The following is a 27,169-nucleotide window of genomic DNA, read 5'->3' on the forward strand; positions in this document are numbered from 1 at the left end:
TGAACCAACTGAGCCACCCAGGCGCCCCTTTAATTTTGTTTTTGAAGTTTATTTATTTTGAGAGAGAGAGAGAGGGTGTGCAAGCAGGGGGGGGGGGGGGGGAGAAAATCCAAAGCACTGTTAGCTTGGAGCCCAATGCAGGGCTCAAACTCACAATCTGTGAGATCATGACCTGAGCCGAAAATGAAGAGTCAGATGTTTAACTGACTGAGCCACCCAGGTGCCCCTCTAAGTGACTTTAAGGTAAAGAATCTTTTTATAAAGCATTAAGTATCTCTTAAGCCATGTGACTTTGAAGACTCAATTTTCAGATTTTTCTTGAATCTGAACATGTCAGATCTCCATTGTATTAACAAAAAGGTAAATGTAGAGTACTATCAAAACTAACGAAGAAAACATTTTAAATTTCTTTCAAGTACAGAGATTATATGCAGTATAGTACGGTATCTTTTTACAATAGTGTAAGCACACATTTCTCTTTCAACTACTAGTATGCTTCAGTAGTCATTGGGAAAGTACCCACAATTCTACCTTCCTGTTGGGAGTCTTATTTAGTGGAAAAAACACACAAAAAAATTACACTGACATTTATAAACACATGCCTATGTAACTGCAAAAATGTTTGTTTTGTGTATATAAAACAAAAGTTAATAGTAATTATTAATTATACAATGACTATACAAGAGACAGTCTTAAATAAACATTAAATCTTTTCTTGCTGACCTGTAAAGCTTTACATAAAGCTGCATTTATGAATCGTCCTGGTGTAAATAGAGTCTGCAAATACATCTCCTGTTAGAACAGTAAAACAAAAATTAGTATCATCCTAAATAGGTAAAATTTGGAAAAATTTGAAGGAAGAATTAATCACATTAGCGCCAACACTTGAGTTTCCATTATAAAAACATGGCCCTTCTGTATTTCAGCAATACCAAGTACTAGAGCAGTTCTATATTTTCACATTAAGGAAGAGACTACAGTGTGTTTGAGCCAACTAGGCATACTATAAGGAAATCAGCGTATTCCTCATGGAGTACTTTACTGGGTTCCACTGGAAAACATAGCTTGTGAAATGCCAGCCTTATATGGAAAGGCGAACACAGGTTTATTGGTGATACACACTGGTAAGAGAAGAATTAAGCTAAACTGGTTTCTCCACCATCCATAAAGTACTCATCTTATGTCTCACATATAAAAGGAACCAATAGGCATTACATGTAAAAACAAACAAAAAATGCAATAAACTGTCACTACTTGGAAGATTAAGTAGAGAGAAGAAAAACGGAAAGTCTTAAGTTGCCCAAATATTTTGCCCAAATTTCACAATTCAGATTTGCCAGGAAGTAGCAAATCGGACTAATCTTCACTCAAGTTTCCTTCCTTCTCCTGGGGTTCTGGGGGGTGACCCAGGGCCCATAATCTTCTACCTCATTTAACATAAAGGCATCAACTGATGCCTTTTTCTCTTCTTCTTAACCTGAGGATATCTCTGAAAATAGGGAGACTGGCCTGTTTTGCTCTCTACTGAATTATCATCTTTTTAAAAAGAGATTTCATGCCCAGTGTGGAGCCCAATGCAGGGCTTGAACTCACGACCCTGAGATCAAGACCAAGGCTGAGATCAAGTGTTGGGACTCTCAACCCACTGAGCCACGCAGGTACCCCATTTGCATTTTAAAGTTATTTTCCTCATAGCATATACTGTTACTAGAATTTATTTGATTTCTAGCTTATATGCATGTACCAACATGGTTATAAACACTAGTGGACACCTAGTGTTTATGCCTACCCAGGATCCATTACCCTTCTTTTACTAACAAATCCCTACCTTCCTCTGGGGGAACCATTCCTCCTCTACCCATATTCCCCATACTCAACTGACTTCACCACCTCCACAAGAACAAGGTGCACATTGGACATGTTTCTCATGGTAAGGCAGATTATTCTATTCTTTCTGATCAGAGTGACTGTGTCAGAAATCAGCACACTGCTCAAGCCAGGCCAATGAGAGTCTACTTCAGGACCAGGGACAGTGGTTCTCCCTCTTCTCTGGGGTCCACAGAATGCGTAGTTCACACAATGCATAGGCTCAGGGAGCCTGCCTGAGAATAAACCCAACAAGAAGGAAAACAAAATACAAAGGAGAAATCAAGCCCTGAAGGCATTGTGGCACTGTTCCCGCCTTGGGTGAAGCCAGGTAACTCTCCATTTCTCAGCTGCACAAATATTTTCCTTTTAAGCTTAAGTCAGTTTGAGGTGGGTTTCTTTCACGTGCAGCTGAAAGGATTCGGACTAATACACTTGGTTCTTCTCAAACTAATGATCAGGGTAAATCATCCTCTTACATAAGACTTTAATGTTGCTTACTCTGGGGTCTTGATCATCTCTGATAATGATCTCTTCCTCTGGCAGAGAGTGCATAAAAACTGAATTCCATTGACCTGCAACATTACTATAGGGAAACAAAAAAGGCCATCAGTCTACATAAAAATGATGACTAAAAGCTGATGCTGTTGATGTACTGAAGATTTCAAAATAAATAAGTAAAATTTATTGTCAACAGTCTGGCTTTATAGAAGTGCTCTTACCAGTTTTTTTTTTTTAAATGTTATTTTCATGTTTATTTTTGAGACAGAGAGAGACAGAGAGAGAGAGACAGAGAGAGCACGAGCAGGGGAGGAGCAGAGAGAGAGGGAGACACAGAATCTGAAACAGGCTCCAGGCTCTGAGCGGTCAGCACAGAGCCCGACATGGGGCTCGAACTCACAAACCGTGAGATCATGACCTGAGCCGAAGCTGGACGCTCAACCGACTGAGCCACCCAGGGGCCCCTTAATTTTTTTTTTTTTTAATGTTTATTTTTGAGAGAATGTTATTTTAAAGTAATCTTTACACCTAACATGGGACTTGAACCTACAACCCCAAGATCAAGAGTCCCACGCTCCACTATGCCGGCCAAGTGTGCCCTTGCTCTTACCAGTTTTAACAGGCATCTTCCTGAAATGAACACTCTAACCACAAATCTACAAACAATAGCTAACTTTTACTTTGCATTTACTATTATTAGATATTATGCTAGGCACAGTTAAGGATATTATTCTTATAAGCCTTATGGTAATTCTGAAGGACGTATCACCCACATTTTGTAGATGGGAAAAGTAAGGCTTTGTCACAGCTAAATTTCACAAGTGGACTCAAACTCTTATCTGATACCAGATTCTTTGCTTATCACCACTTTGTTTGAATGCCATCTATAAGGAGTACGCTCATATTATCTGAGATGTGGCTCAACCATCTGGGGCAACTATCCCTATGGTTCTAGTCTAGAGTATAGGACTGATTATGAGGGATCCCTAAAGTTCAATTAGTTTAGTTCCAAAGACATTAAGCTATATTCCAGGGAATCCTGCACAGGGTGTTTCAGGAGTATATAAGTGTCTGATTAAGAAATTTTTTTCAAATGTATTTTGTAGCTATTAAAACATTTAAAACTATTATGCACATTAAAATATTAGAGACCAAATATATCTATTATTAGAGATAACCAACAATAACATTAAATTGTTATAATTTTATTCTCACAAAATACTAGTTTTATATATTGGAGTTCATTATCTTTTGAAAAAAACGGTTTCCTGTTTAAAACAAAAAAGTTTGAGGAGCACTATACTTGTGCAATCAATTTCTCTTATGATGAGAAAATTGAGAACCCAAAGGGGCTGCAGTATCTTTTGGAAGTTGTGGGTACTGGAAATAGTCTGCTCAGAAGCAGAGTAAACTCCCAAATTAGAAGTATTTTAGATAGGTGCTATTGCTCCCAAGAAATATGGCATTTTATCTCATTCCAACCCTAAGAATCCTTCATTTTGTTCTAAAACCAAAAGGTAAGAAACATCACAAAATGTAAAAGGAGGAATTTTGGAAAATAGTTAACAGTAGGCAAACCCAGGACTGAATCCTTTAAATGCAAACACTTGACTTCGGTTCTACATAACAAGTTCTCTTGCTTTCTTAGAATGGAACCCCTAGGGGTGAGGCTAGACGACAGAGGAAGTGATCCATACTGCTCAAAGGTGATGTATCTCACAACAGTTTGGTTCTCAGCATCATGCCACAGGGCCCAGATATCCGTTGAGGTTAAGGCAAAGTCAATCAGTGTCTCCTAGGAGGAAATGTGGGGGAAAGGGGTTAAAATATGAGAGAGGAATAGCTTACAGCAACTTAAATTTGTATTAATAGGAGGTCAAAAGCATAAAAACAGAAGATAGTACCACACGAACTTGGTAAAACTCAAATGAAATTTGGTCTGCATCTATCAGTAAATATTTCATTTTAAGATTTCCGTCCCTTTACAACAGAGTTAAGTCAGCCAATTCTTTCTTATACTTGAGTGATATGCAAAGGATGATCCAACCTACCTGAGAAGTGAAAACGGACGAAATGTGATCTAGACTATAGCGGTTATTCTCAGTGCTCACCAGTTGGAAAATGCAGAACTGTTAAAACACAAGTTAATAATTCATAACTTGAAAAAAATCAACATGCTACTTTTCTAACAAGTTATGAACATTCAGAAACCAATTATTTTTTTAATTAAAAATTTTTTTTACATTTATTTATTTATTTTTTTTTAAATTTTTAAAAAAATTTTTTTTTTTTTCAACGTTTTTTATTTATTTTTGGGACAGAGAGAGACAGAGCATGAACGGGGGAGGGGCAGAGAGAGAGGGAGACACAGAATCGGAAACAGGCTCCAGGCTCCGAGCCATCAGCCCAGAGCCTGACGCGGGGCTCGAACCCACGGACCGCGAGATCGTGACCTGGCTGAAGTCGGACGCTCAACCGACTGCGCCACCCAGGCGCCCCTACATTTATTTATTTTTGAGAGACAGAGAGAGAGCAGAAGTGGGGGAGTGGCAGAAAGAGAGGGAGACACAGAATCCGAAGCAGGCTCCAGGCTCTGAGCCATCAGCAAAGAGCCCGATGCAGGGCTCGAACTTGCGAACCGTGAGATCATGACCTGAGCTGAAGTCGGACGCTCGACCGACTGAGCCACCCAGGCGCCCCAATTAAAAAAATGTTTTAAGTAGGCTCCATGCCCTGCATGGCAAGAGCTCCATGCAGGGCTTGAACTCATAACCTTGAGATCAAGACCTGAGCCGAGGGGTGTCTGGGTGGCTCAGCAGGTTGAGTGTCTGGCTTTGGCTCAGGTCATAGTTCATGGGTTCATGGGTTCGAGCCCAGAGTCTGGAGCCTGCTTCAGATTCTGTGGCTCCCTGTCTCTTTGCCCCTCCCCTGCTTGTGCTTTGTCTCTCTCTCTCTCAAAAATAAACATTAAAAAAAAAAAAAAAAAGACCCGAGCCAAGATTAGGAATCAGACGTGGGATACTTAACCGAGTGAACCACCCAGCTGCCCCTAGAAACCAATTTTTATAAAGGTGTGGTAAAATACACATAACATTTGTCATTGTAAACCCCCCCCTTTTTTTTTTTACCATCTTAACCATTTTTAAGAGCACAGTTCAGTAGTATTAAATACATTCACATTATTGTGCAACCTATATCCAGATCTTTTCTCATCTTGTAAAACTGAAACTATACTCATTAAATAGCTCTACACTCCCTTCTCCCTCTAGTCCCTTCCACCCACCATTCCACTTTCTGTCTCTATGAACTTGACTGCTCTAGGCACTTTATATAAGTAGAATATTAACAGTATTTTCTTTTTGTGACTTCACCTGGCATAACATCCTCAAGGTTTATCCATGTTGTAGCATGTGTCAGAATTTCCTTCCTTGAGGCTGAATAATATCCCATTTTATGTATATACCATTTTTGTTTATTCATTCATCTGTCAAGGAACACTTGGGCTGCTTCTACCTTTTGGCTACTGTAGATAGTATGATGACTATGGGCGTACAAATTTTTTTTTTTTTTTTTGGACTGTCTACAAGAAAACACTATCTTTTAAGTAAGAAAGCACATGCGCATGTGAGCACAAGCAGGGGAGGAACAGAGGGAGAGAGAGAGAATGATAAGCGTGGAGCACAATGTGGGGCTCAATCTCATGACCAACCATGAGATCATGACCTATGCTGAAATCAAGAGTCGGCGCTTAAACGACTAAGCCACCCAGGTGTCCCCAAATACGTCTTTGAGACCTTGCTTTGAATCCTTTGGGGTATATACCCAGAAGTGGAATGGCTGGATCATAGATAGGATAATGCTACAATTAGCTTTTAAAGGAACTGCCATACTGTTTCCCACAGTGGCTGCAACATTTTACTTTCCGTCACCAGTGCACAAGGGTTCCAATTTCTCCATATCCTTGTCAACACTGCTATTTTCTGTTTTTTTTGGGGAGGATAGTAGCCATCCCACGGGTGTGAGGTGGTATCTTATTGTGGTCAGAAGCCTGTTTTAAGTTTGTATTTTTACCAAAGTGCCAGAGATAATTTAAAACATATGCACAATACAAATCAACACTAGTTAACTTCTACTAAAAACAAAACTGTATAAAATAATTCAACTGTAGTATTTAACTCTATTGCCAAAACAAAAAATTTCAAACTCAAAAATGATACTTTATGGATATTTTAAGTAATTTTTTTGGAAAAAGAAAATTCACTGTAAACTGGTAAGAGTGACAATGGTTCTCTCTTTATAACACAGAAGTTACTAGAGGGTAGTACTAAAAGAAAAATATACAGGGGCGCCTGGGTGCCTCAGTCGGTTGAGCGTCTGACTTCCGCTCAGGTCATGATCTCAGTCCGTGAGTTTGAGTCCTGCATCGGGCTCCGTGCTGACAGCTCAGAGCCTGGAGCCTGTTTCCGATTCTGTGTCTCCCTCTCTCTCTGACCCTCCCCCGTTCATGCTCTGTCTCTCTCTGTCTCAAAAATAAATAAACGTTAATAAAAAAAAATTAAAAAAAAAAAATATACAGAGAGTCCCTTCTGAGAAAAAGTAGGAGTGTATGAAATACAAAAGATATATGCAGTGTTCATATTCATCCTAGTCTAGAGTTGTATTTTACAAGTTGCAGATCGCAACCTGTTAGTGGAATATAAATCAATTTAGCAGGTCTCAACCAGCATTCAAACAATAAGAACAACAACAACAACAACAACAACAAAGTATCGAAGTTCATCAGTTCATCACTCATAGTAAAGGTAAACATGTTTCATATATTTTTTTTTGTTACATATTTTGTAACAACATATTTTGTATACACATACACCACAATATGTGTATAGTAGATAGCAAAACAAGGTATTTCTTGTTGGAAAAATGCTGGCCAAGCATATAGTGCTTCTCAAATTACCTGTGGTAAAGGACTAGTTTTTTGTTTTATTTAATTTCCAACCTGTTGCAGATTGATACTTTATTTATAACATACAGGAATCTTGAATGTGGATGTCTGTAGCAATGTCAAACCACTATAAAAGTATCTGAAAGTTCACTCTAATGTTCTGTAGCTATCTTACTGCAAACTGGTAAACAAGAATTTGTGGCCCAGGACCAGTCTGTGGACCACACACCATAGTCTACAGGACTTCTGTTTGAGAGTTGTATTAAGGTCTTAGATGGAATACAGACGGCAGCTTGTATGATCAATGAGAACAAGATCCTGGAAATAACCGAAGTAATACACTTACTAAAGAATTAGAATCCAAAGAACCAAAGGAAACACCAGAAATAAATGAATAGGAATGGATATAAATATTAGAGACAAAGGAAAAATAAATTTCAACTGTGCCTATTAGAGGAAAATACAGGCTGAAGAGCAGGATTTGTGTAGGGGGAAAAAAAAGTCTACAAGTTCACCATAACATGAGTAGGTCTAACTGCCAAAAAGGTTTATCTGATTTTAGGCTTCATTAATAGAACCATAATGCTCAAAAGAAAGGAGATAACAGCTCTGCTCAATTTCACACCACTCCTACACTCAATTTTGAGTCTTTTAGAGGAGTGCTTCTCAAAATGTAGACCATAGACTATTACAGGGGATCAGTGAGGCCAAAACTCTTTTCATAAGAATACATTATCTGCAATATCTGTGTTGATATTTTTGCATTGATGATGCACAAGCCTAAATAAGAGGGTAAAATTATTGGTGCCTTATAATGAATCAAGGCAATGGCACCAAACTGAACACCCTTGCATGAGAAAACACTCAGTACTAGGAATAGAAAGGAACTTCCTCAACATGATAAAAGGCATTTATGAAAAATTCACAGCTAATGTCATACTCAGTGGTGAAACACTGAAAGCTTTCTCCCTTAGACCAGGAACAAGACAAAGATGCCAGCTCTTCCCACTTCTATTCAATATTGTACTGGAAGATCTATCCAGGGCAATTAAAAAAAAAAAAAAAAAAAGGCATTCAGTTGATTGAATTGGAAAGGAAGTAATAAAACTATCTTTATTTGCAGATGAGGTTATCTTGTATACAGGAAGTTCTAAGGACTCCACTATAACCCTATTAGGACTAATAAAATAATTCAGCAGGGTTGCATGATACAAGACCAATGATATAAAAATCAACTGTATTTCTATAAACGTTCACTGAGTAATCTTAAAATAAAATTAAGAAAATAATTTCATTTCAATAATTTCATTTCCACTAGCATTAAAACGAATAAATACCCAGGAATAAACTGGTCAAAAGAATTGCAAAACTTCTACTCTGAAAACTATAAAACATTGTAAAAAGAAATTAAAGATGTAAATATATGGGAAAACATTCCATGTTTATGGACCAAAAGACTTAATATTGCAAAGATGGCAATATTTTCCAGCATCATCTACAGAACCAACATAATCTCTATCAGAATCTATCAAATAATAATAATAAATATATTTTGGTCTCTGCCACTGGGTGCTGGCACTAAGCTAAAACCCTTGTAATTTCCTGAATGATGAAGATGATAGGAGCATCTGATACAGAGCTCTAGAATCCCTTGGAATTTCCTGGGTGCTAAATGCCTTTTATTTTTTCAAGTAGGCTCCACAACCAGCATGGGGATCGAACTCACCCTGAGATCAAGAGTCTCTACTTACTCATGCTCTACTTACTGAGCCAGCCAGACGCCCCAGAAACACCTTTTGTTCCAATGAGATGACTCCTAGATAGCTTCAAGGATTAGGGCTGGTCACCAGATAGACCAAGCCATGATTAGAAGCTTGAACTTTCAGCCCCAACCCCCATTCTCTGGGGTGGGGAGAGAGGCTGGAAATCTAGTAATAATGGATTATACCTACATCATGATGCCTCCATAAAAATCCCTAAAGTATGGTATAAGGAGAGCTTCCAGATTGGTGAATACATCCATGTGCCAGGAGGGTGGCAAACTCCTACACCACAGGGAAGAGGCCTCTGAACTCAGGATCCTTCTGGACCTCACCCAATATACCTCTTCATCTAGTTGTTCATCTGTATCCTTTGTCATATAGTAAACTGGCAAATGTAAATTACTGTTTCCCTGAGTTCTGTGGACTACTGGAGGAAACTGACACCGAGGTCAGGGTCATAGGATGGATGAATCAAGAGCCCAAGGAGGTAAAAAGAGTATCCACATTTGGCTTAGAGTGTAGATGCATGAGCAGAGTGTGAAGCCTTCTACACATATGGAAGGCCTGGTATAGGGTGGAAACTCAAGCAGAACAAGGAGGGTGTTCACATAGAGTAGCAGTCTGTATTGGTGATTAAAGCCCAAGCAGGGAAGGAGGGTGACCACTGAATAGGAGTGGCAGAGTATCAGCTCAAAAGGCATGAACAAGGCATCATATGGAGGGGCAACCTGTAGTTGGGCATCAGAGCCCAACAAGGGTGAAGAGGCACCCGGATGGGCACCTCCAGCACAGTGAGGACAGACCCTACTTCAGTGAAATGTTATCCGGATTAAATGGATAACATGCATAAAGCGTGTGAGCCCAGAGTAAGCACTGTCCAAGTATTTGCTATTAATGTACATAAGGGGCCCAGCATCATGGCAAACACAGAATATCCAACGAATGGTTGTTTATTACAGGATTACCATTATATGACATCCTAAATACCTCATCTACATACAACAGCTAGTGTTTGGAAGACGAGCAAAATTATTTCTAAAAATTAACTTCCCTCCAACCACTTAGTAACACCTGCATCCCTTTCATAACTCCATTTTTCCACCCAGATGTCCAAACTGGCTCTTTCTTATTTAGCTTTGGTTAACTTCCTTTCACGTTCCTTTGAACTCTCTACTCCCTTTCACCACGACTTCTTCACAATTTTTTTGATTCACACATTAGCACAAAACCCATCATCTCCACAGAAACAACACATGAAACACCTAGGTTGGTGGGAAGAGCTTAAATAGACTCAAATGTATCTCCCGCTACTTGCCCACATCAGTACATACAGCGTAGCTTGATACAGGTCTTATTTGTTTCATACCTGTCCGCGTTTTGGTGAATGCATGAATAGCCCTAGGTAGAGTCCCATGGAAGGGGAATAAGCAAGCCGTAACTTATGTCCAGTTCCAATACTGAGCTGAAAGTCTTTACTCACAGGAACATACTCCAGCATGTCGGCCACCATCAGGCACATTTGGTCCTGCTCAAGATAAGTCAACAAGTAGTATCAAAGAATATCCAAGTCAGGAAAAACAAACTTCTTCCCCTTTGAAAGGATGTGCACTCATCACACCTAGCACTCCTCTTTTATCTGCTGAGGGACACTAAAGATTTTTTTTTAAAGTCTGAGATGAAAATGTCTCTTAAGTCTGATAAATAAGATCATCTAACTGTTTTGCTTATGAATCCTGAAAACTGTTTTATCAACTTGCATTTACAAAACACATTCATTCCTCTTAAGTGAAGATTATTCTCTGTACTATCTTAATTCTGTAGGATTCATAATTTAAAAATATATAAAAAGGGGAGAAATGTATGAAAAAGCTAAATGAAACTGTCTGAATGTAGAAATGGCCTGCAATTTCCAAACTTCAGTGATCTTAATAATCTTTGACAGAAACAGCAAGATTGACTTCAATTCTCTTACAATTTGCAAGGCTATTTTAACTTACAGTAACTATAAATGTAGCATTTACCTTATAAGACCACATTCGTAGTTTATGATCCTGGCACAGAGCAAAGATGAAGGCATCGTGCTCGACACAATGAACAGCAAGAGCGAGGGGACGATCTGAAGGCCCCTGGTCACCTCTAAAAACATAAAGCCCAATTTTAGGCTCGTAGTGTTCTAACTATCAGGTTATTAAAACTTGTTTTTAAAAACTTTTTTTTTAACATTTATTTATTATGAGCATGAGCAGAGGAGGGGCCGAGAGATGGAGAGACACAGAATCCAAAGCAGGCTGCAGGCTTTGAGCTGTCAGCACAGAGCCCGACGCAGAGCTCAAACACACAAACCGCGAGATCATGACCTGAGCCGAAGTCGGATGCTTAACCGACTGAGCCACCCAGGCACCCCAAGATTATTAGAACTTGTAATTAAACAGATAAAATAAAGTTATAAATATACCATTTTGTTTAAGATTTTAAGTATTTCCTACATCCAACATGGGGCATGAACTCGCAACCCCAAGATCAAGAATTGCCATGATCTACCGATTAAGCCAGCCAGGTGCCCCTATAAATGTACACTCTTAGTCAACACAAGGAACCAAGAGTTTACATGCTGGTATCAGATAACTATATTTTCTACTTGGTCTATAACCAATCACTATGATATACTTTAAAGGGCTCTACATGAGAAAGGAATAGAGTTTTAATCATCAGAAACTTTCTACTTCTAATTTTACACAAAATTAGTGAGTCAGGGCAGAGCACTGAGTTGAATATCATGAGAAAATACAGAAAAAATCAGTTTCTGCTATCAAGATGTCTGAGGTGTGGCTCTCCTCAGATGGACTGTGACATTTTGCAGACTCTTCTCCTTTCCAGTATAATGCTTATCTGCCTTAGAGTAAGACTAGAATCACTAATAGTTCCTGACCAGTGCAAAAATGAAATTCTTGGGCCCTTTGGTTTGCCCACCAGACACCACTTACCTGATAGCTGTTGGCATCCAGCCTATAAGCAGTCTCTGCATTACTGAACTCTGTTTTAGTTCCACAACTGACACCATCCCTACGAGATTGAAAACAGACCGGTGACATCCAAGGCACCTCTTGATCAGACTCAGAGAAACTCAAAAACAAGGATCCATCCAATCATGAACAAGGTCCTTACAACAGGTGACAGGCTTCTCCATTTCCATACTGAATAAGAGGGTTTTAGGATGTACCTTTCCACATACATCACACTTAAAATATCTTGAATCATTATTGCATTGATAAAAATAGCACTAACATATTGCTAGGGAAAATTTTTGCCAAACAGTTACAAATAGTAACCTGATTGCTGCTCAGAACAGTCATTCTTCCCAAAAGAATCATTGGGTTCCTTTCATGTGTCAGGCACAGTTCTAGGTGCTGAAGATGTGGCAGTAAACAAAACATTAAAAAAAAAAACACCTGTCCTCATAAAACTTACATTCCATTGGGAGAAGGGCAGAAGCCGAGACAGCTCACAAACTAAGCAGAATGGTAATAAGTGAAAACAGAAAGCATACAGTGAATACTGCGTGTGTATGTGCAATTTGGAAAAGGGTGGTCAGGGAAGGCCTCACACACTGAGGGAACACTGAGTGAAGACCTTGAGGAGTTAAGGGAATGAGCCAGGCTGGCAGCTGGAGAAAGACTATCTCAGGCAAAAACCCTGATGTAAGAGTGTGCCCGGTATGTTCAAGGAATTGCAACTGCGAGAAGCATGAGGCTGGTGTAGAGAAGGCGAAGGGGAAAAAAGAGGTCCCTGAAAGCCAACGTAAGGACTCTGGGTTTATTCAGAATGATATGAAGAACAAACCCTCACTTGAGGGTTTTGAGCAATGGGGTGACACGACTCTACTTAGATTTAAGTGTATCTCAGAAGTTTCTGTAGAGGGGTAAGAACAGATCTGAGGGATATTTAGGAAGATAATGCAATAATCCAGGCAGGAGACAGTGGTGACTTGGAGCAGGTTATCAGCAGCCGAACTTCCTTGTGTCAATTAACTTATTTTAGTTATAGTACCTCAACCTGAAGGTAGATAACTAGTCAACTCATCTCTACTACAGGCCTTAGACTAGGCTGTCTTACAGTTATGTCTTCCCACATTCCAAAAAGCTTTACAATTCCTCATCCGCTGTATAAAATCTTACCTTCTCAGAAAACAAAACAAAACAAAACAAAACAAAACAGTGAAAGCACTAGAGACTCCTTTGGCAAGCAACACTGAATGATCAATTTCAGGGGGGAGCAGGGAAACAATTCCTGCCTTGTATGATGGGTATGGTCTTCTAAGGTCTGTTTTACTGCCAACATTCCTTGCTTAAAGTTAAATCCAAGTTCAGCTCCCACTCTTACCAGGTATGTCATAAGACGGTAGTTTAAGAACAAAGATTCCCCCAGAAGCAGACGGAAGAGCAAACAGAGCCTCCCCATCACTGCCAAGCCAAGCTGCCGAGGAGGTAGAATTAGGGGAGAGTCCAGGTACTGCTGGAATTAATTGAGAGTTGCAAGGATCCCTGAAATCAACTTTTCCAACGTCAGTAAATATTGACTGCATCTGACTTTCAATTACCAACTCCTGTGGAGTAATTAAAAAGAAAAATCTGTTAAATCAAAATAAGCTGAATTTTGCTCAGTTCCTTTCAACGGCTACAAAAGCTTTAAAAGAAACAATTGAGCCTGGAAACAAAGCTGTTCTTTTTCATCAAGATTATTTCAACTTAAAAATGTGTCTGATCATTTTAAATTGTAACTATCAAAAGTATGCTTGGTAAGAGCTACCAAGAAATCCAATTTTCCTTCAATTTCTAAAGGATATTGCTCCAGCATTAGATGTGTGACAACCAGAGTAACTTGGGAAATAAAGGATATTACTCTTAACCAACTTACGCTCCTGTACATCCGGGAAGGGTGTGGTAAAAGTAATCTGTGCACTGTCTGATTGGTCAAGATCAAGATTATCACATGATTCTGAGTCTCAGAGACGTGAACCCCTCCAGGTAAGAGGCTGCAATTTTGGAATTTGAGGCGAACTGCATTATTCAACAGATTTACGTCCAGTGACTCTTCCACCAGCTCCAATGTATCTCCAGAGGTCTTCCTATTAAAAAAGAGACATTTGTTTAAACAGTTTATGCTTTCCTAACTGACTGTTGTTTTGAAATATATGGAAGTGGCTTCCAGATGAACTTTCCCAATTTCAAAGTTTTGGGTAAACAAATTCAGATCAACTTTTAGAATCTAAACCATCACGATACATTCATTTGCCAACCACAGCACCATATAAAATTCCAATCTTACTATATGATTCTCTGTTAAAATGGAGGCATTTCCAAACTTGATGGCTTATTTATTTAGGATGATGATACTCAAAGTAACTGAACCCCACTATAAAGAAAATTCACACCATGCACCCCCATTACTTACAGTGGAATGCCTCTACTATCAGTACTACAGCATCATACTACGGTGACCCTAACAAATGTGACTCTTTCCCTTTCAGTGACTTCCTCTTGGATGCAGGGAAGACCTCTTCAGGCGCAGCTCTGCCATATGGTAGCACTGGATCATAGAAAACACCGTGCTGGGAGGGCCCTACCTTCTCATCAGCTCATTTACCAGTCTGCTTGCATCCTCCCCTGAAGAGCGAGTCTCCTTTCAGCAATTCGAGGGCAACCTCTGATGTTCTCAAGTATACCCCTTCTGTGTCCATCTCTCCTTCTGCCAAAGCCTTCCCTCAACATTCAAATGCGCTCTTCCCTGGCCTCTCCCTTTCCATCACCCCATTCCTGCCACTATCTGGCTATCACCATCTCTCCTTTCCCCTCCATGGCCATGTCTTCTCTATCTCCTCATCTCCCTCATACTCTTCAACCTGCCCTCTTCTTACCAAGGTCACCACACCAATTCCAGTGGATTCCTCAGTCCTGTTCTTACTTGACCTCTTAGTAGCATTCCCCATACTTGACAATGCTGTCCTTCTGAGAGTTTCTTTCTTGACTTCGATGATACTACCCTCTCCTGCTTTTTCCCTGTGTCTCCAGGCATTCCCTCTCCTTCTCCTGGACCTGACGCTTGCATTTTGTTTCCTCCAACCTTGATTTTCGGGTGTCTTATCTGCTTACTGTACCCATTCTCTCAAAGCGCATCTTTTCCACCCCCGAAGCTGTACGCGCCATGTGAACTCTAATTTCCTGGGGCTGCTTTGCTTCTGGTAACTCACGGCACGTCATCAGCACAATTTTTTGGACTCTCAACCTCGTCTCTGAAAACCTGCTTCACCTTCCTGCTTTATGGTTAAAGTTGGGTCCTGGATCTTGCCCTGAGGACACCCCCCAGAGTCCTCTCTAACGGTGGTAAGCTCTCTCTACCACACTCTCTGTGCTGGGGCCTCAAAGTGGGGCACAGCTGTCCTGCTTGCTCCCCACTGCCACTCCAGCGCCACTGTTCCTCCCTCCCTGCCCGAACTACTCAGCTCTGAGGCATGTGCAGCCAGATACCACCTACGACCCCTGCCCACCGCAGTTATCTGCAGGTCTCTTTCATTCCTTGAAGACTAGCTCCTGGCTCACTGTTACTCTCCCACACTTCCTTTCCCATATCTATATTTTTTCCTAATATCTCACTTTCCGCAGTTCCCCTCTAGTGACTGCTCTTGACTGTGTATACATACACTATTATACTTCCTCCATACACTTGCTTTGCCCTCCTTCGAGAATTGGAGTTCTCTGCTTCTCCCACAGCGGTGCTCCTTAAGAGAGCTATTCTGTACTCACAATTCCTGTCATCTTCTCTCCAGAGCTCAGCCACTTCGGATGTTTGTACCACAGTGGGAGCAGTTTCTGACAAACCTCCACCACGCAGAGGTCTATTTTCATTTCTCTGACTTATATGCAGTACTTAACAGTTTTTCACTATTCTTCTCCTTGAAATATTTCCCTTAGCTTCTGAGATAACACTCTCTTTTTGTTCAACTCTTATTTCCCTCCTATTCCTTCCTAGTCTCCTTATCTTACTAAATATTGGAGTGCTCCAGGGTTTAGTCCTCAGACCTTAACTTTCCTCCACTACACAAGTTCTCAACAGGGGAACGATCTACCCCACTCCTTAATAACATTTAATAGTACCTGGAGAACTTTTTGCTTGTCACACTGGGGAGGGGGTGCTCTTGGCCTGTAGTGGGTAGAGACCAGGGATGCTACTCAATACCCTAAAATGTGCAGGGCAGCTCCCCACAACAAAGGTTTTTCTGGCCCCAAATGCCAATACTTCTGGCAATCTCTAAGTGATCTCATTCAGTGTAATAGCTTTATTTTATTACTTTTTTTTTTTAAAGTTTTTTTATTTATTTTTGGGACAGAGAGAGACAGAGCATGAACGGGGGAGGGGCAGAGAGAGAGAGGGAGACACAGAATCGGAAACAGGCCCCAGGCTCCGAGCCATCAGCCCAGAGCCTGACGCGGGGCTCGAACTCACGGACCGCGAGATCGTGACCTGGCTGAAGTCGGACGCTTAACCGACTGCGCCACCCAGGCACCCCCAGTGTAATAGCTTTAAATGCCATCTAATGCCAGCAATTCCCAAATCTATATCTTTAGTCCAAACTCTCCACTGAACTGGCTACTGCCCCAACCCTTCCACCTGGATATCTAACAGGGGTTTCAAATGAAACCTGTTACAGAACACCTAGACTAGCAAACCTGAAAAACAAAGAGACCAAAACACCTACTTCACCTTCACTCTTCTCCAACTCAATTAATGGCATCTCTGTAACTTCCAGTTGCTCAAGACAAAACTCTGGAGGTCACCCTTGATGCTTCTCTTTCTGTATACCCTATATCTGAACCAATAGTAATTCTAACAAACTCACCTTCAAGACATATCCACAAACAGAATATTTCTCACTGCCTCTGCCAACACCACCCTGTCCTAAGCTGCCAGCATCTCGTCTGGACCGTGGCACCAACCTCCTAATCAGTCTCCCTGCTCCCAACCTTTCCCCACTATACCCTGTCCTCAATACAGCAGCCACAGCGATCCTCTAAAAACACAACCTAGATCAGGTCATTCCTCCACTTAAAACCCTTCAATGGCTTCTTCTCATCTAACTCAGAGCAAAAGTCGAAGCCTTAAAGTTACCAACAAAGCCCTGATTTGACCCGTGGCTACTTTCCTATTCTACCCTTTGATCACTCAGCTGCAGACTCCTGGCCCCTTGCCATTCTTTGAGCACAATGAACAAGCTCCTGTCTGAGGTTCCTTGCATTTTTGGTTCCTTTTTCTTGGAAGGCTCTACCTGAAAAATCTCATCCCCCAGATACCTACTTCTTCCGCTCAAATGCCAACTTCTCACTGGGTCTTCCCTGACTACCTTCTATGAAAGGTAACTGCAGGCATGTCCTGCAGGCATTTCCCTTTCCTCTCACCTTGCCTCCCTGTTCTCTATTCCACTCATCACTGGACAAACTGTATTTATTTGTTTTGGGGGGTTATTGTTGTTTATTGCCTCTTTCCCTCCACAAGAGCAGGGACTTTGTTTTGTTCCCTGCTATATTCTCAGTCCCTGAACACTGACTGGAAAATATTAGGTACTAAAAAGTATTTCTTAAATGAGATTTGTACGTCAAACATAGGTCTCTCTTCTGAGCCTCAGACCTATACATTTCAAGGCCTACATGACATTTCTGAAGGGCTCCTACACAGGTAACTTCAAATGTAGCGGAAAGAATTATTCACATCTCTCCATCTTCTTTGTATTAGTAAAAGGCAACTTGCCCACCCAATATCTTGTTAGTCACACCAGAAACCAGGGAACTGACTTTGTTCCCTCCATTTCCCTTCCCATCTTCTACCCCATATTCACTCTGTCACCAAGTCCTAGTGAAACTGCCTTCTAAATGCATCTTAAATCCATCTATTTCTCCTTTCCTAGCTACTCCCGTAAGTGAGCCACCAGCATCTCTCACGTGGGCCATCATTAAAGCAAGCAGTTTTTTTTGTATTATACCTATCTAACTGAAATCCACCTGCCATAGAGTAAAATGATTTTTTTTCTTTTTAAAAAGAAAAGAAAAGGGGTCAAGACCTGAGCTGAAATCAAGAGTCAGACGCTTAACCAACCGAGCCACCCAGGAACCCCTAAACTGTTTTTTTTCTTAATGCAATTTTGGTTATGTTAGTAAAGAGTAACTCTTTAAAATCCTTCAGTGATTACTCAATGTGCTCGGGGGGAAAAAATCCAAAACGCTTAGAAAGGATCTGAGGGTCCTCCATGATCTGAGTCCTGCTTACTTCCCCCGTCTCAGCATCTTCACACCACTTTCCATTTCGCCCACTGTACTTAAGCCACACAGATCTCCATCCAGTTAGTTCCTCAAACCTGCCCAGTTCCTTCTACCTCATGGATTTTGCATATGGTGATGCTGTGTGCTGGACGGCTCTGTCCCCCAATCCCCTCCCTGCCCGGCCAACTTTTCATCCTACAGATCTCGGGTTAAATGTGATATCCTTGAAGGCCTTCTCTGTCTCACTAATAACATTTGGTCCTCTCATTAGCCTCTCACAGCCCCTATACTTTTCCTATGAGGCAAGTATGAAAAATTTGTATTTATACACCTATGTCGCAGTCCCTTACTTTAGTGTATTTTCCTTCATAAAACTGCACCATCAAAAGCAGGTCCATACCCGTGTTCAAACAGCTACAACATCTTGCGTGATGGAAATGGTGTTGCTTTTGTTCACCACTCCATCTCTAGCAAACTTAGATACTAGACATGCTCAGATGCCTGACGTGAAAGAGCTCAAATGTATTTGAAGAATTAAGGAAGCTGTAGAACACTATAAAAACACAATGAGTTCAAGTTTAAGACTGGACTTTGGGGCTTTATCCCATAAGCTTCATTTCCTCTGCTTTTAGTGCTGCCCTTCCAGCACTCTCCTAGTACTCTGCGTCTCCCTAATTTTCCCCTGACTCAGATGTGAAAACAGTCCTCTTTTCCTGTCTATTACCGCCTCGGAGAATGACATTCTGGGAACAGCCATGAGAAGTCAGAAGTCCAACAGCCCAACCTGCCAGGGGGGTTGGCGAACACAGCACTTACCAATGAATGAACCTGTTTCTGGTGACGGCGAACAACTTGCCACTTTCCAGATAACAGAAGCCTCCCGCGCTCTCACTGTATTTCACGGCTCCAGCCAAGGCATTTGCAGTCCCTGCAAAAGAAGATTGGTCAGCCCGCACACCTAGCTCTTTAGGGATGACAGGGACTGAAGGCACTGAGAAAGCAGAGGGTGACGACTGACAATCCATACAAAGACAAGGGGAAGAAAGGAGGGCAAAGTAGGACACTACGCAAGCTCTGATCCCGGGGCTATAGGCATGTGGACTTAGGAGTATGAACGAGGGGTCAGACATGTAGGGACCCATAGGAGATGCCCGAGGGGAAGGACCGGATCGCGTCCTTCTTAGCTGCTTCCGTACCAATGCCGCACACTGTGAATTCCCGAAAGTGTCTCGGCCTCTCGCGCTCAGCACCGCTGAGCTCCACGAAGCTCCGTTCCAGGGCTCCCGCCGCCGCCATCTTCCCGCCGCCGCCGCAAGGCTCGACGGGACGCAAGCAAGGATGGGAGGCCATCGTCACTTCCGGGGGTGGGGCGGGCGGAGTTGCGGACAGGTGAGGAAGCCAGAGGAGAAGAGAGGGTAAGACCGTTCGTTGCAAGGCTTCCAGTCAGTTGGCTGGAGAACGAAAGTGGGCAGGGAGGAAGTCAGAAGGGAAAGGAAAAACGCGAGCCGATTCTGCTTGCGGGAACTTTCGCCTGGCCGGCTGGGATGCCCCCCCAGGGGGCGGTGCCCTTTTCCCGGCGACCTCCGGGAGCGGGGCGGGGCCGGGTTTGTTTCCATTTTGAAAATCCGGGCGCGGGCGGCGGTGGAGCTGAGCTTCCCGGGAGGGGCGAGGTCCGGGGAGGCGGGGCAGCTGAGCGCCCTCTGCCGGGTTTTCCGAGTTCGCGGTCACCCTTCCCTGCGTTGGGGTGGGCAGTCCGTAAGTCTCCTGGTCTCCCTTTTGGCCTTCGGTTGACATGTGGAATGGGGAGAGGGAATCTTTTGTATTGGAATCTTTTCAAGAGGCTGTATTCGTGTAATCTTGTGTAATGATACATACTGCGTTCGATAAAACATTGATACAACTTGCTGAGATTACGTAAATACTGCTCACTTGCGTACGTGAAGGGAATTTGCCTTTGCTTCCATTCCTCATCTTGAAGTTTGGAAGATATTGTGACTTTGCCCATATCTAGGGCACAATAGATGCCCAGAACTGGGGAAAATGCTGATTTTCAGGGGAAAATGTTTTTCTTTTTTCCTCAGTAGTCAACATTTGTTAAGCAATTCTGTTATTCTTGCTATTACCAGTGACTGCAACCTTTCGCTGTCATTCTGTTTCATTGATCCTATGCTGACCACTCCCGCCTAACTTTCCAGCTTGCTCCTAGGACACCAACGCTAGTGATGCCATCCCTCCATCCCACCTACTGTGTCCATTGTTCTTCCACCTTTTCACTGTCCCTCATTTCCTTGAGGTTTCCTTCTTGCTCTGCTTAAGTTCCATTTAAATTACTCCTTTGCCTAGCTCTCTTCCTCTTCATTATGCTCTGGTAAAAACTACAGCTTTGATTGAATCCAAGTCTGCAGCTGAACAGGGCTGGAATAAAATACGCAATCATACAGATGACTTCCTCTACCTCCATTAGGCTTCTAAACCTTGAGTGGGTCCATATTGCTGCCCAACAAACACATCGTACTTCTTTGTCCACTTATGGTCCAAGATATGAGTATTTCACAACTTCTCTAACCGGTAACACCTCCTCCCTCCTCCTCACTCTCAGCTTGCATTTTCACTTACAAGATTGATGCAATCGAAAGAGAATTTCCCTCACTACCACCTCTCCCTACCTGCCTTCATCTGTACCCACATACTCTGTCTTCCTGTACTGTTACCACTATAAATTGAACCATCCCTGAACTTACGGGAGGACAACCTTTTTACATTTTTTCCAGATCACCTACTCAAGGACACCATTCTAGCAGTTATATCCTCTCTCCTACGTCTTCAACCCCTGCTCCTATTTACTGACTTGCTTCCCTAAGCACACAAACATGCTGTTATTTTTCCTTCTCACCACACACAGAAACCCTCATTTGATCTCTGCTTTCTTTAGCTACTATCTCCTACCTCAGAGCTGTTCTTCACTGTTAGAGCAGAATTCAAGAGCTTTCTGTTTAATTTCTTTTCTTCCAATCTCTCTCTTTTTTAAAATTTAATTTAATTATTATTATTATTTTTTTTAAACTTACATCCAAATTAGTTAGCATATAGTGCAACAATGATTTCAGGAGTAGATTCCTTAGTGCCCCGGACCCATTTAGCCCATCCCCCCTCCCACAACCCCTCCCGTAACCCTCACTTTGCTCTCTATATTTATGAGTCTCTTCTGTTTTGTCCCCCTCCTTGTTTTTATGTTATTTTTGTTTCTCTTCCCTTATGTTCATCTGTTTTGTCTCTTAAAGTCCTCATATGAGTGAAGTCATGTGATTTTTGTCTTTCTCTGACTAATTTCACTTAGCATAACACCCTCCAGTTCCATCCACGTGGTTGCAAATGGCAAGATTTCATTCTTTTTGATTGCCGAGTGATACTCCATTGTATATATGTACCACATCTTCTTTATCCATTCATCCATCGATGGACATTTGGGCTCTTTCCATGCTTTGGCTATTGTTGATAGTGCTGCTATAAACATGGGGGCGCATGTGTCCCTTTGAAAGAGCACACCTGTATCCCTTGGATAAATGCCTAGTAGTGCAATTGCTGGGTCGTAGGGTAGTTCTATTTTTAGTTTTTTGAGGAACCTCCATACTGAGGTTCCAGAGCGGCTGCACCAGCTTGCAGTCCCATCTTCCAGTCTCTCTTAAACCCACTATTATCAGGCTTTTGCTCCTGCTGCTCTACTGAAGCAGCTTTTTTCAAGATCTCCAATGATATCCATTATATCTAACTCTGAACTCTTATTCCTTTTTCTTTTTTTTTAAAGTAATCTCTACACTTAATGTGGGGCTCGAACTCACGACCCCAAGATCGAGAGTTGCATGCTCTACAGACTCAGACAGCCAGACACCCCTGAATTCTTAACCCTGAACTTAACTTGACCATCTGCAGCATTTGAACAATTAGTTGCTTTCTTGCTCACTTTCTTCACACGGCCTCCAGGGCACCACACTACACTCTCTTGTTTTCCTCCCATTTCACTGACTGTTTCTTTTCAGACTCCTTTGCTAATTTGCTTCTCTTTTCCCCAACCCTCTTAATGTTGGAGTGCCCCAGAGCTCAGTTTTTGAGCCTGTTTACAAATAACTCCCCTGAGGATTTCATGCAGTCTTCTGGCTTTAAATACTAGATTGCTACATTCTGATAATTCCCAGATGCAGATCTCCAGTGTAAAAACCTTTCTCCCTTGAACTCCAACCTTATGCATCCAACTGCCTATTCTTTTTCTTTTACTTTTTTTTAGAGTTTTCATTTTTAAAGTAAGCTCTAGGCCCAACATAGAGCTTGAACTCACGAAGCCAAGATCAAGAGTCACATGCTCTACTGACTGAGCCAGCCAGGCACCCAGTCCCTTGAGTGCTCAGTCTTTGCATTCATCTGCCTACAAACATCACTGGGATTCCCCCACAGACCTCTCAACCTCAACATATCCAGGACTTAACTCATTTTATCTCACTCTACACCATTATGTGATTATGTGCCTATCAGTACCCAGTGACCTGATTTAGAAATCTAGGAATCATACTGGGCACAGAGATCCTAAAACCCTTGGAATTCCCTAAGTGATGAGAGGATAAAGGTGTCTTTTTTTATGTTAACGAAATGACTTTTGGAAAGTCCCTAGGTAACTTAAAGGTGGGGGCTGGTTGCCAGGGGAAGCAACCATGTGATTTGAAGGTTGGAACTTTCAGCCCCACCCCAGCCCCCAATCTCTGGGGAGGTTTGCGAGGTTGGAGATTGAGTTCAGTCACCAATGGCCAATGATCTAATCAACCACGCCTATATAATGAAGCCTCCGTGAAAGCCCCGAAGGGTGGGTTTGGAGAGCTTCAAGATTGGTGAACCGGAATAAACCATTGTACTGTGCCCGAAATTCCGTGGGAACAGAAGCTCTTGCATTCAGGACCTTGCCCTATGTATCTCTATCTGGCTGTTTATTCATATCCTTTAGTATCCTTTGTAATAAACCAAAATCTAGTAAGTAAACTGGTTTTCTGAGTTTTGTGAGCCACTCTAGCAGTTAATCAAACTGAAGGAAGGGGTTGTGGGAACCTCCAGTTTATAGCCAATGGTCAGAAGCACATGCGACAACCTGAACTTGCAATTGGCATCTGAAATGGGAGCAGTGTTGTGGGATTGAGCCCTTAACTTATGAAATCTGATGTTATTTCCAGGTAGATAGTGTCAGAATTGAGTTAAGTTTGTGGGATATCTGGTCAGTGTCCACAGGAGTTGAGTTAATTTGCCTGGTGGTATGGAAAAGTCCCACACACTGGACCTCTGGAAAGTCTACTTTTAAATATCATGACAGTAGGGATTAGGTTTGAACATACTAATTTGGGAGGTGGTGGTGAGGACACAGACATTCAGTCTCTAACACTTCTTAAAAAGTTTCGGGGACTCAAAAAAGCCTTTCAGGGGCTCCCTGTTGCCCTGACTTCCAAGGTCTTTGTCCTAATTTAAGCTTATCTACCTTCTTTAAATTCTTGAATCTCCTTGAGGGAGAAACACTTACACTGTCCCAGGCGTAGACTGCCTTGTTCATACAGTGGGAGTCTTAACTTGAGTCCAAGTGGGATTTGGTCATATCTGGGCACATCTGTCAAACTTGTGTGATGGGTTTGCCCGAAACCTACTTGCTAGGGGACTGAAAAGGGACTTGGGGAAAAAAGTTTGCCTTAGGGCAAAAGGAACCTGTAGTAGTTTGATTTGGGACTTAGTTGTAGTGGAGGGATCATTGTGAGTACATTGTGATTCGCCTACCTCCCTGGTTCCTACTGGACTTATATCTGATGTCCATGGAGAGCAGAGTGGGGAACTAGGAAGACAAAAAGACTAAGTACATTATAAAATCTATAAAACATTGAGCGCCCTCAAGTACTGCGTCAAGACTGATCATGTGGAGGATACACAAAAAGGAGAACTAGTCTTCCTCCTGTGCAGATGACCCCAGAGCAGTTTTTCCAGTTTAAAGCCTCCAGCATATTGGAGGGGGTGCCTTCCAGAAGTCTGGTGACCAAAGGAGTGGGGTGAGTACCTGGGAAGGACTTGTGTCCTAGAAAGCAGGGGTGGTTCCCCCGAGGAGACTGGAGCCTGGCCAGCACAGCAATTCTTAATAGTAACTTGGTGGAATTACCTGGATTACTTGGAGATGGATTATTTCATGAACACACATGCTCCTTGGATACTCCCAGAAATGCTTGCGGGGCTCTTTAGCAGGGACTGAAAATATGCCAGCTGGAGTAGGTGGGACCAGAAGTCAGTGGAATTTGTTCATTTTATATATGTGTGTGTGTGTGTAAATATATATATATATATACACCATATATATATATTTACACACACACACACATATATATGCATATATATTATATATATATATAAATCTTAATGCTTATTTTTGAGAGAGAGGAACAGAGGGTGAGCAGGGGAGGGGCAGAGAGAGAGGGAGACACAGAATCGGAAGCAGGCTCCAGGCTCTGAGCTGTCCACACAGAGCCCAGTGCGGGGCTTGAACTCATGAACCATGAGACCATGACCTGAGCTGAAAGCGGGTGCTCAACTGACTGAGCCACCCAGGTGCCCCTCTTCATGGTTTTTTTTTTTTTTTTTTTCAACGTTTTTAATTTATTTTTGGGACAGAGAGAGACAGAGCATGAACGGGGGAGGGGCAGAGAGAGAGGGAGACACAGAATCGGAAACAGGCTCCAGGCTCCGAGCCATCGGCCCAGAGCCCGACGCGGGGCTCGAACTCACGGACCGCGAGATCGTGACCTGGCTGAAGTCGGACGCCTAACCGACTGCGCCACCCAGGCGCCCCCCTCTTCATGTTTTTAATGTAATTGTACTTTTACCCATAGGTTGGGGAAATTTGGATATTACTGTATTGAACTATTTCACTCGTGTATGTCATGCTCTTAGAGTTCAGTGTGCTTTATTGTATGAGTTTTCTATTGCTGCTACAGTAAATGACCACAGATTTAGTGGCTTACATGGTTGCATAGGTTAGAAGTCCAACATGGGTTTTGTTGGGCTAAGATCAAGGGGTCAGTAGTGCTGTATTCTTTCTGGAGACTGTATAGGAGAGTCCCTTTCCGTATCTTTTCCAGCTTCATGATGCCAACCCTCTCCTTGACTGGTGGCCCCTTTCATCTTCAAAGCCAGTAATGTCACATTTCTCTCTGACGTCAGAGAAAAGTTCTCTGCTGTGATTAGGTTGGGCCTCCCAAATCATCTAGAATAATCTCCTCATCTCTAGATTCTACAAAGTTCCTTTTGCCATGTGAGGTACTCAGTCACAGGTTCCAAGGATTAGTATGTGGACATCTTCCTTGGGTTGTGGGGAAAGGGGACATTTTTCTATGTACCATATTTACGATTTACTAAATATATCATATTCTCATTTCATTTTTGTAACATCCTCGTATGATAAATTATTCCTATAAGACAGATAACTTTTCTGAAGCACTTATTAAAAATATAGTTCCCATCAGTTGTTACTATCTTAACCCAGAGTTCAATCTTAGCATTACTCACTAATAAGGACAACCAGGTGTAACGTGCCTCCTGGGTGATGCAAAGTGAAAGAATATGGCATCATCTGTAGAAGATTTTTAAACAACTTGATGAAGGTATTAACATACCATAAAATTTGCCCCTATAAAGTCTGCAGTTCAGTGATTTTTGTGTATGTACATAGCTATGTAACCATCCCCACAATCTAATTTTGAAACATTTATATCATCCTCCAAAGAAATCCAATACCCATCAACATCACTGCCCATTTCCCCTCTCCTCAGCGTGTGGAAACTACTGAAGTCAACTTTCCTGTGTCTATAGATCTGCCTATTCTGGACATCTCACACAAATGGAATATTGTGTACGTGGCCATTTGGCTTCTTTAACTTGGCATAATGTTTTCAAAGTTCATCTGTGTTAGAGTGTGAATCAGTACTAAATTCCTTTTTACGGTCAAACAGTATTCCGTTGTGCAGATATACTACATTTTTTTCATCAGTTACTGGCCATTTGAGTTGTTTTCCTTTATGGCTATTATAAATAATGCTGCTATGAATATATAAAGTATTCTTGCAAAAATGTTTAATCCAGATTGTGGTAGGTAGAATAATGCCCTCCCTGCCCCCACAAATGTCTACATCGTAATCCCTGGCACCTGAAAAGGGTGCCTTTTGCCTTACATGGCAAAAGGGACGTTGTAAGTGTGAGTAAGGTTGAGGAACTAGAGGTGGAGATGTGAGCCTGGATCACACAGGTAGGCCCTATCTAATCACACAGTCCCTAAAAGGAGAGAGCATCTCCCTCTGAGGATGGAAAGGGACTGAGATGGAGCAAGAAGGCCAGGAGCAAGGCATGTGGGTAGCCTCTAGAAGCTGGGAAAGGCACAGAAACAGATTTCCTCCGACAGCCTCCAAAAAGGAATGGGAACCCCGCCAACTCCTTGATTTGTGTCCATTGATTTTTGCTTTTAGCTGAAGGGAGCTGCCTTGTCTATGATTATGCCCCCTGCAACCAGTGAGTGGCCAACATGGGAAGATCCTCCCCTCTTGCTTTGATCTAGGACAACTCTGAAGGACCATCTCAGCTCCAGGGTGCTGAGTGGGATGGGTCTGAGGCCTCAACCTCTATTTCTGCCCAACCCTGCTTCCCTTAGTCCCTTCCAGGCACTGTTCCTGAGAGCAATCTGCACGCAAATCTCTGCCTCCAAGTCTGTTTCCTGGGGAATCCAACGT

At 42.1% G+C, this 27,169-nt stretch overlaps 1 protein-coding gene and 1 long non-coding RNA gene across 10 annotated transcripts in view; one reads left to right on the forward strand and one right to left on the reverse strand.

The window, feature by feature from the left end:
- The window catches only part of NUP160 (nucleoporin 160), a 51,301-nt gene extending 31,567 nt beyond the window's left edge, over positions 1-19,734 (reverse strand). The window contains exons 1-11 of the mRNA XM_058688986.1: positions 19,577-19,734; positions 19,197-19,308; positions 13,987-14,197; positions 13,453-13,675; positions 12,057-12,135; positions 11,094-11,208; positions 10,439-10,597; positions 4,419-4,496; positions 4,065-4,162; positions 2,368-2,452; positions 724-792 (exon numbers count right to left, since the gene is read on the reverse strand). Coding sequence (XP_058544969.1) covers positions 724-792; positions 2,368-2,452; positions 4,065-4,162; positions 4,419-4,496; positions 10,439-10,597; positions 11,094-11,208; positions 12,057-12,135; positions 13,453-13,675; positions 13,987-14,197; positions 19,197-19,308; positions 19,577-19,730 — 1,383 coding nt within the window. The 5' untranslated portion in view covers positions 19,731-19,734. The remainder of the gene's footprint in view (positions 1-723; positions 793-2,367; positions 2,453-4,064; positions 4,163-4,418; positions 4,497-10,438; positions 10,598-11,093; positions 11,209-12,056; positions 12,136-13,452; positions 13,676-13,986; positions 14,198-19,196; positions 19,309-19,576) is intronic.
- A 10-nt stretch (positions 19,735-19,744) lies between these two features.
- LOC131487838 (uncharacterized) overlaps positions 19,745-27,169 on the forward strand; it is a 66,590-nt gene continuing 59,165 nt past the window's right edge. For all 9 annotated transcript variants that reach the window (XR_009249990.1, XR_009249995.1, XR_009249993.1 and 6 more), the window contains exon 1: positions 19,745-19,795. This is a non-coding gene — a long non-coding RNA (uncharacterized LOC131487838). The remainder of the gene's footprint in view (positions 19,796-27,169) is intronic.

The sequence above is a fragment of the Neofelis nebulosa genome, chromosome 10 (genome assembly GCF_028018385.1).
Source record: "Neofelis nebulosa isolate mNeoNeb1 chromosome 10, mNeoNeb1.pri, whole genome shotgun sequence".
NCBI classification, from domain to species: Eukaryota; Metazoa; Chordata; class Mammalia; order Carnivora; family Felidae; genus Neofelis; species Neofelis nebulosa.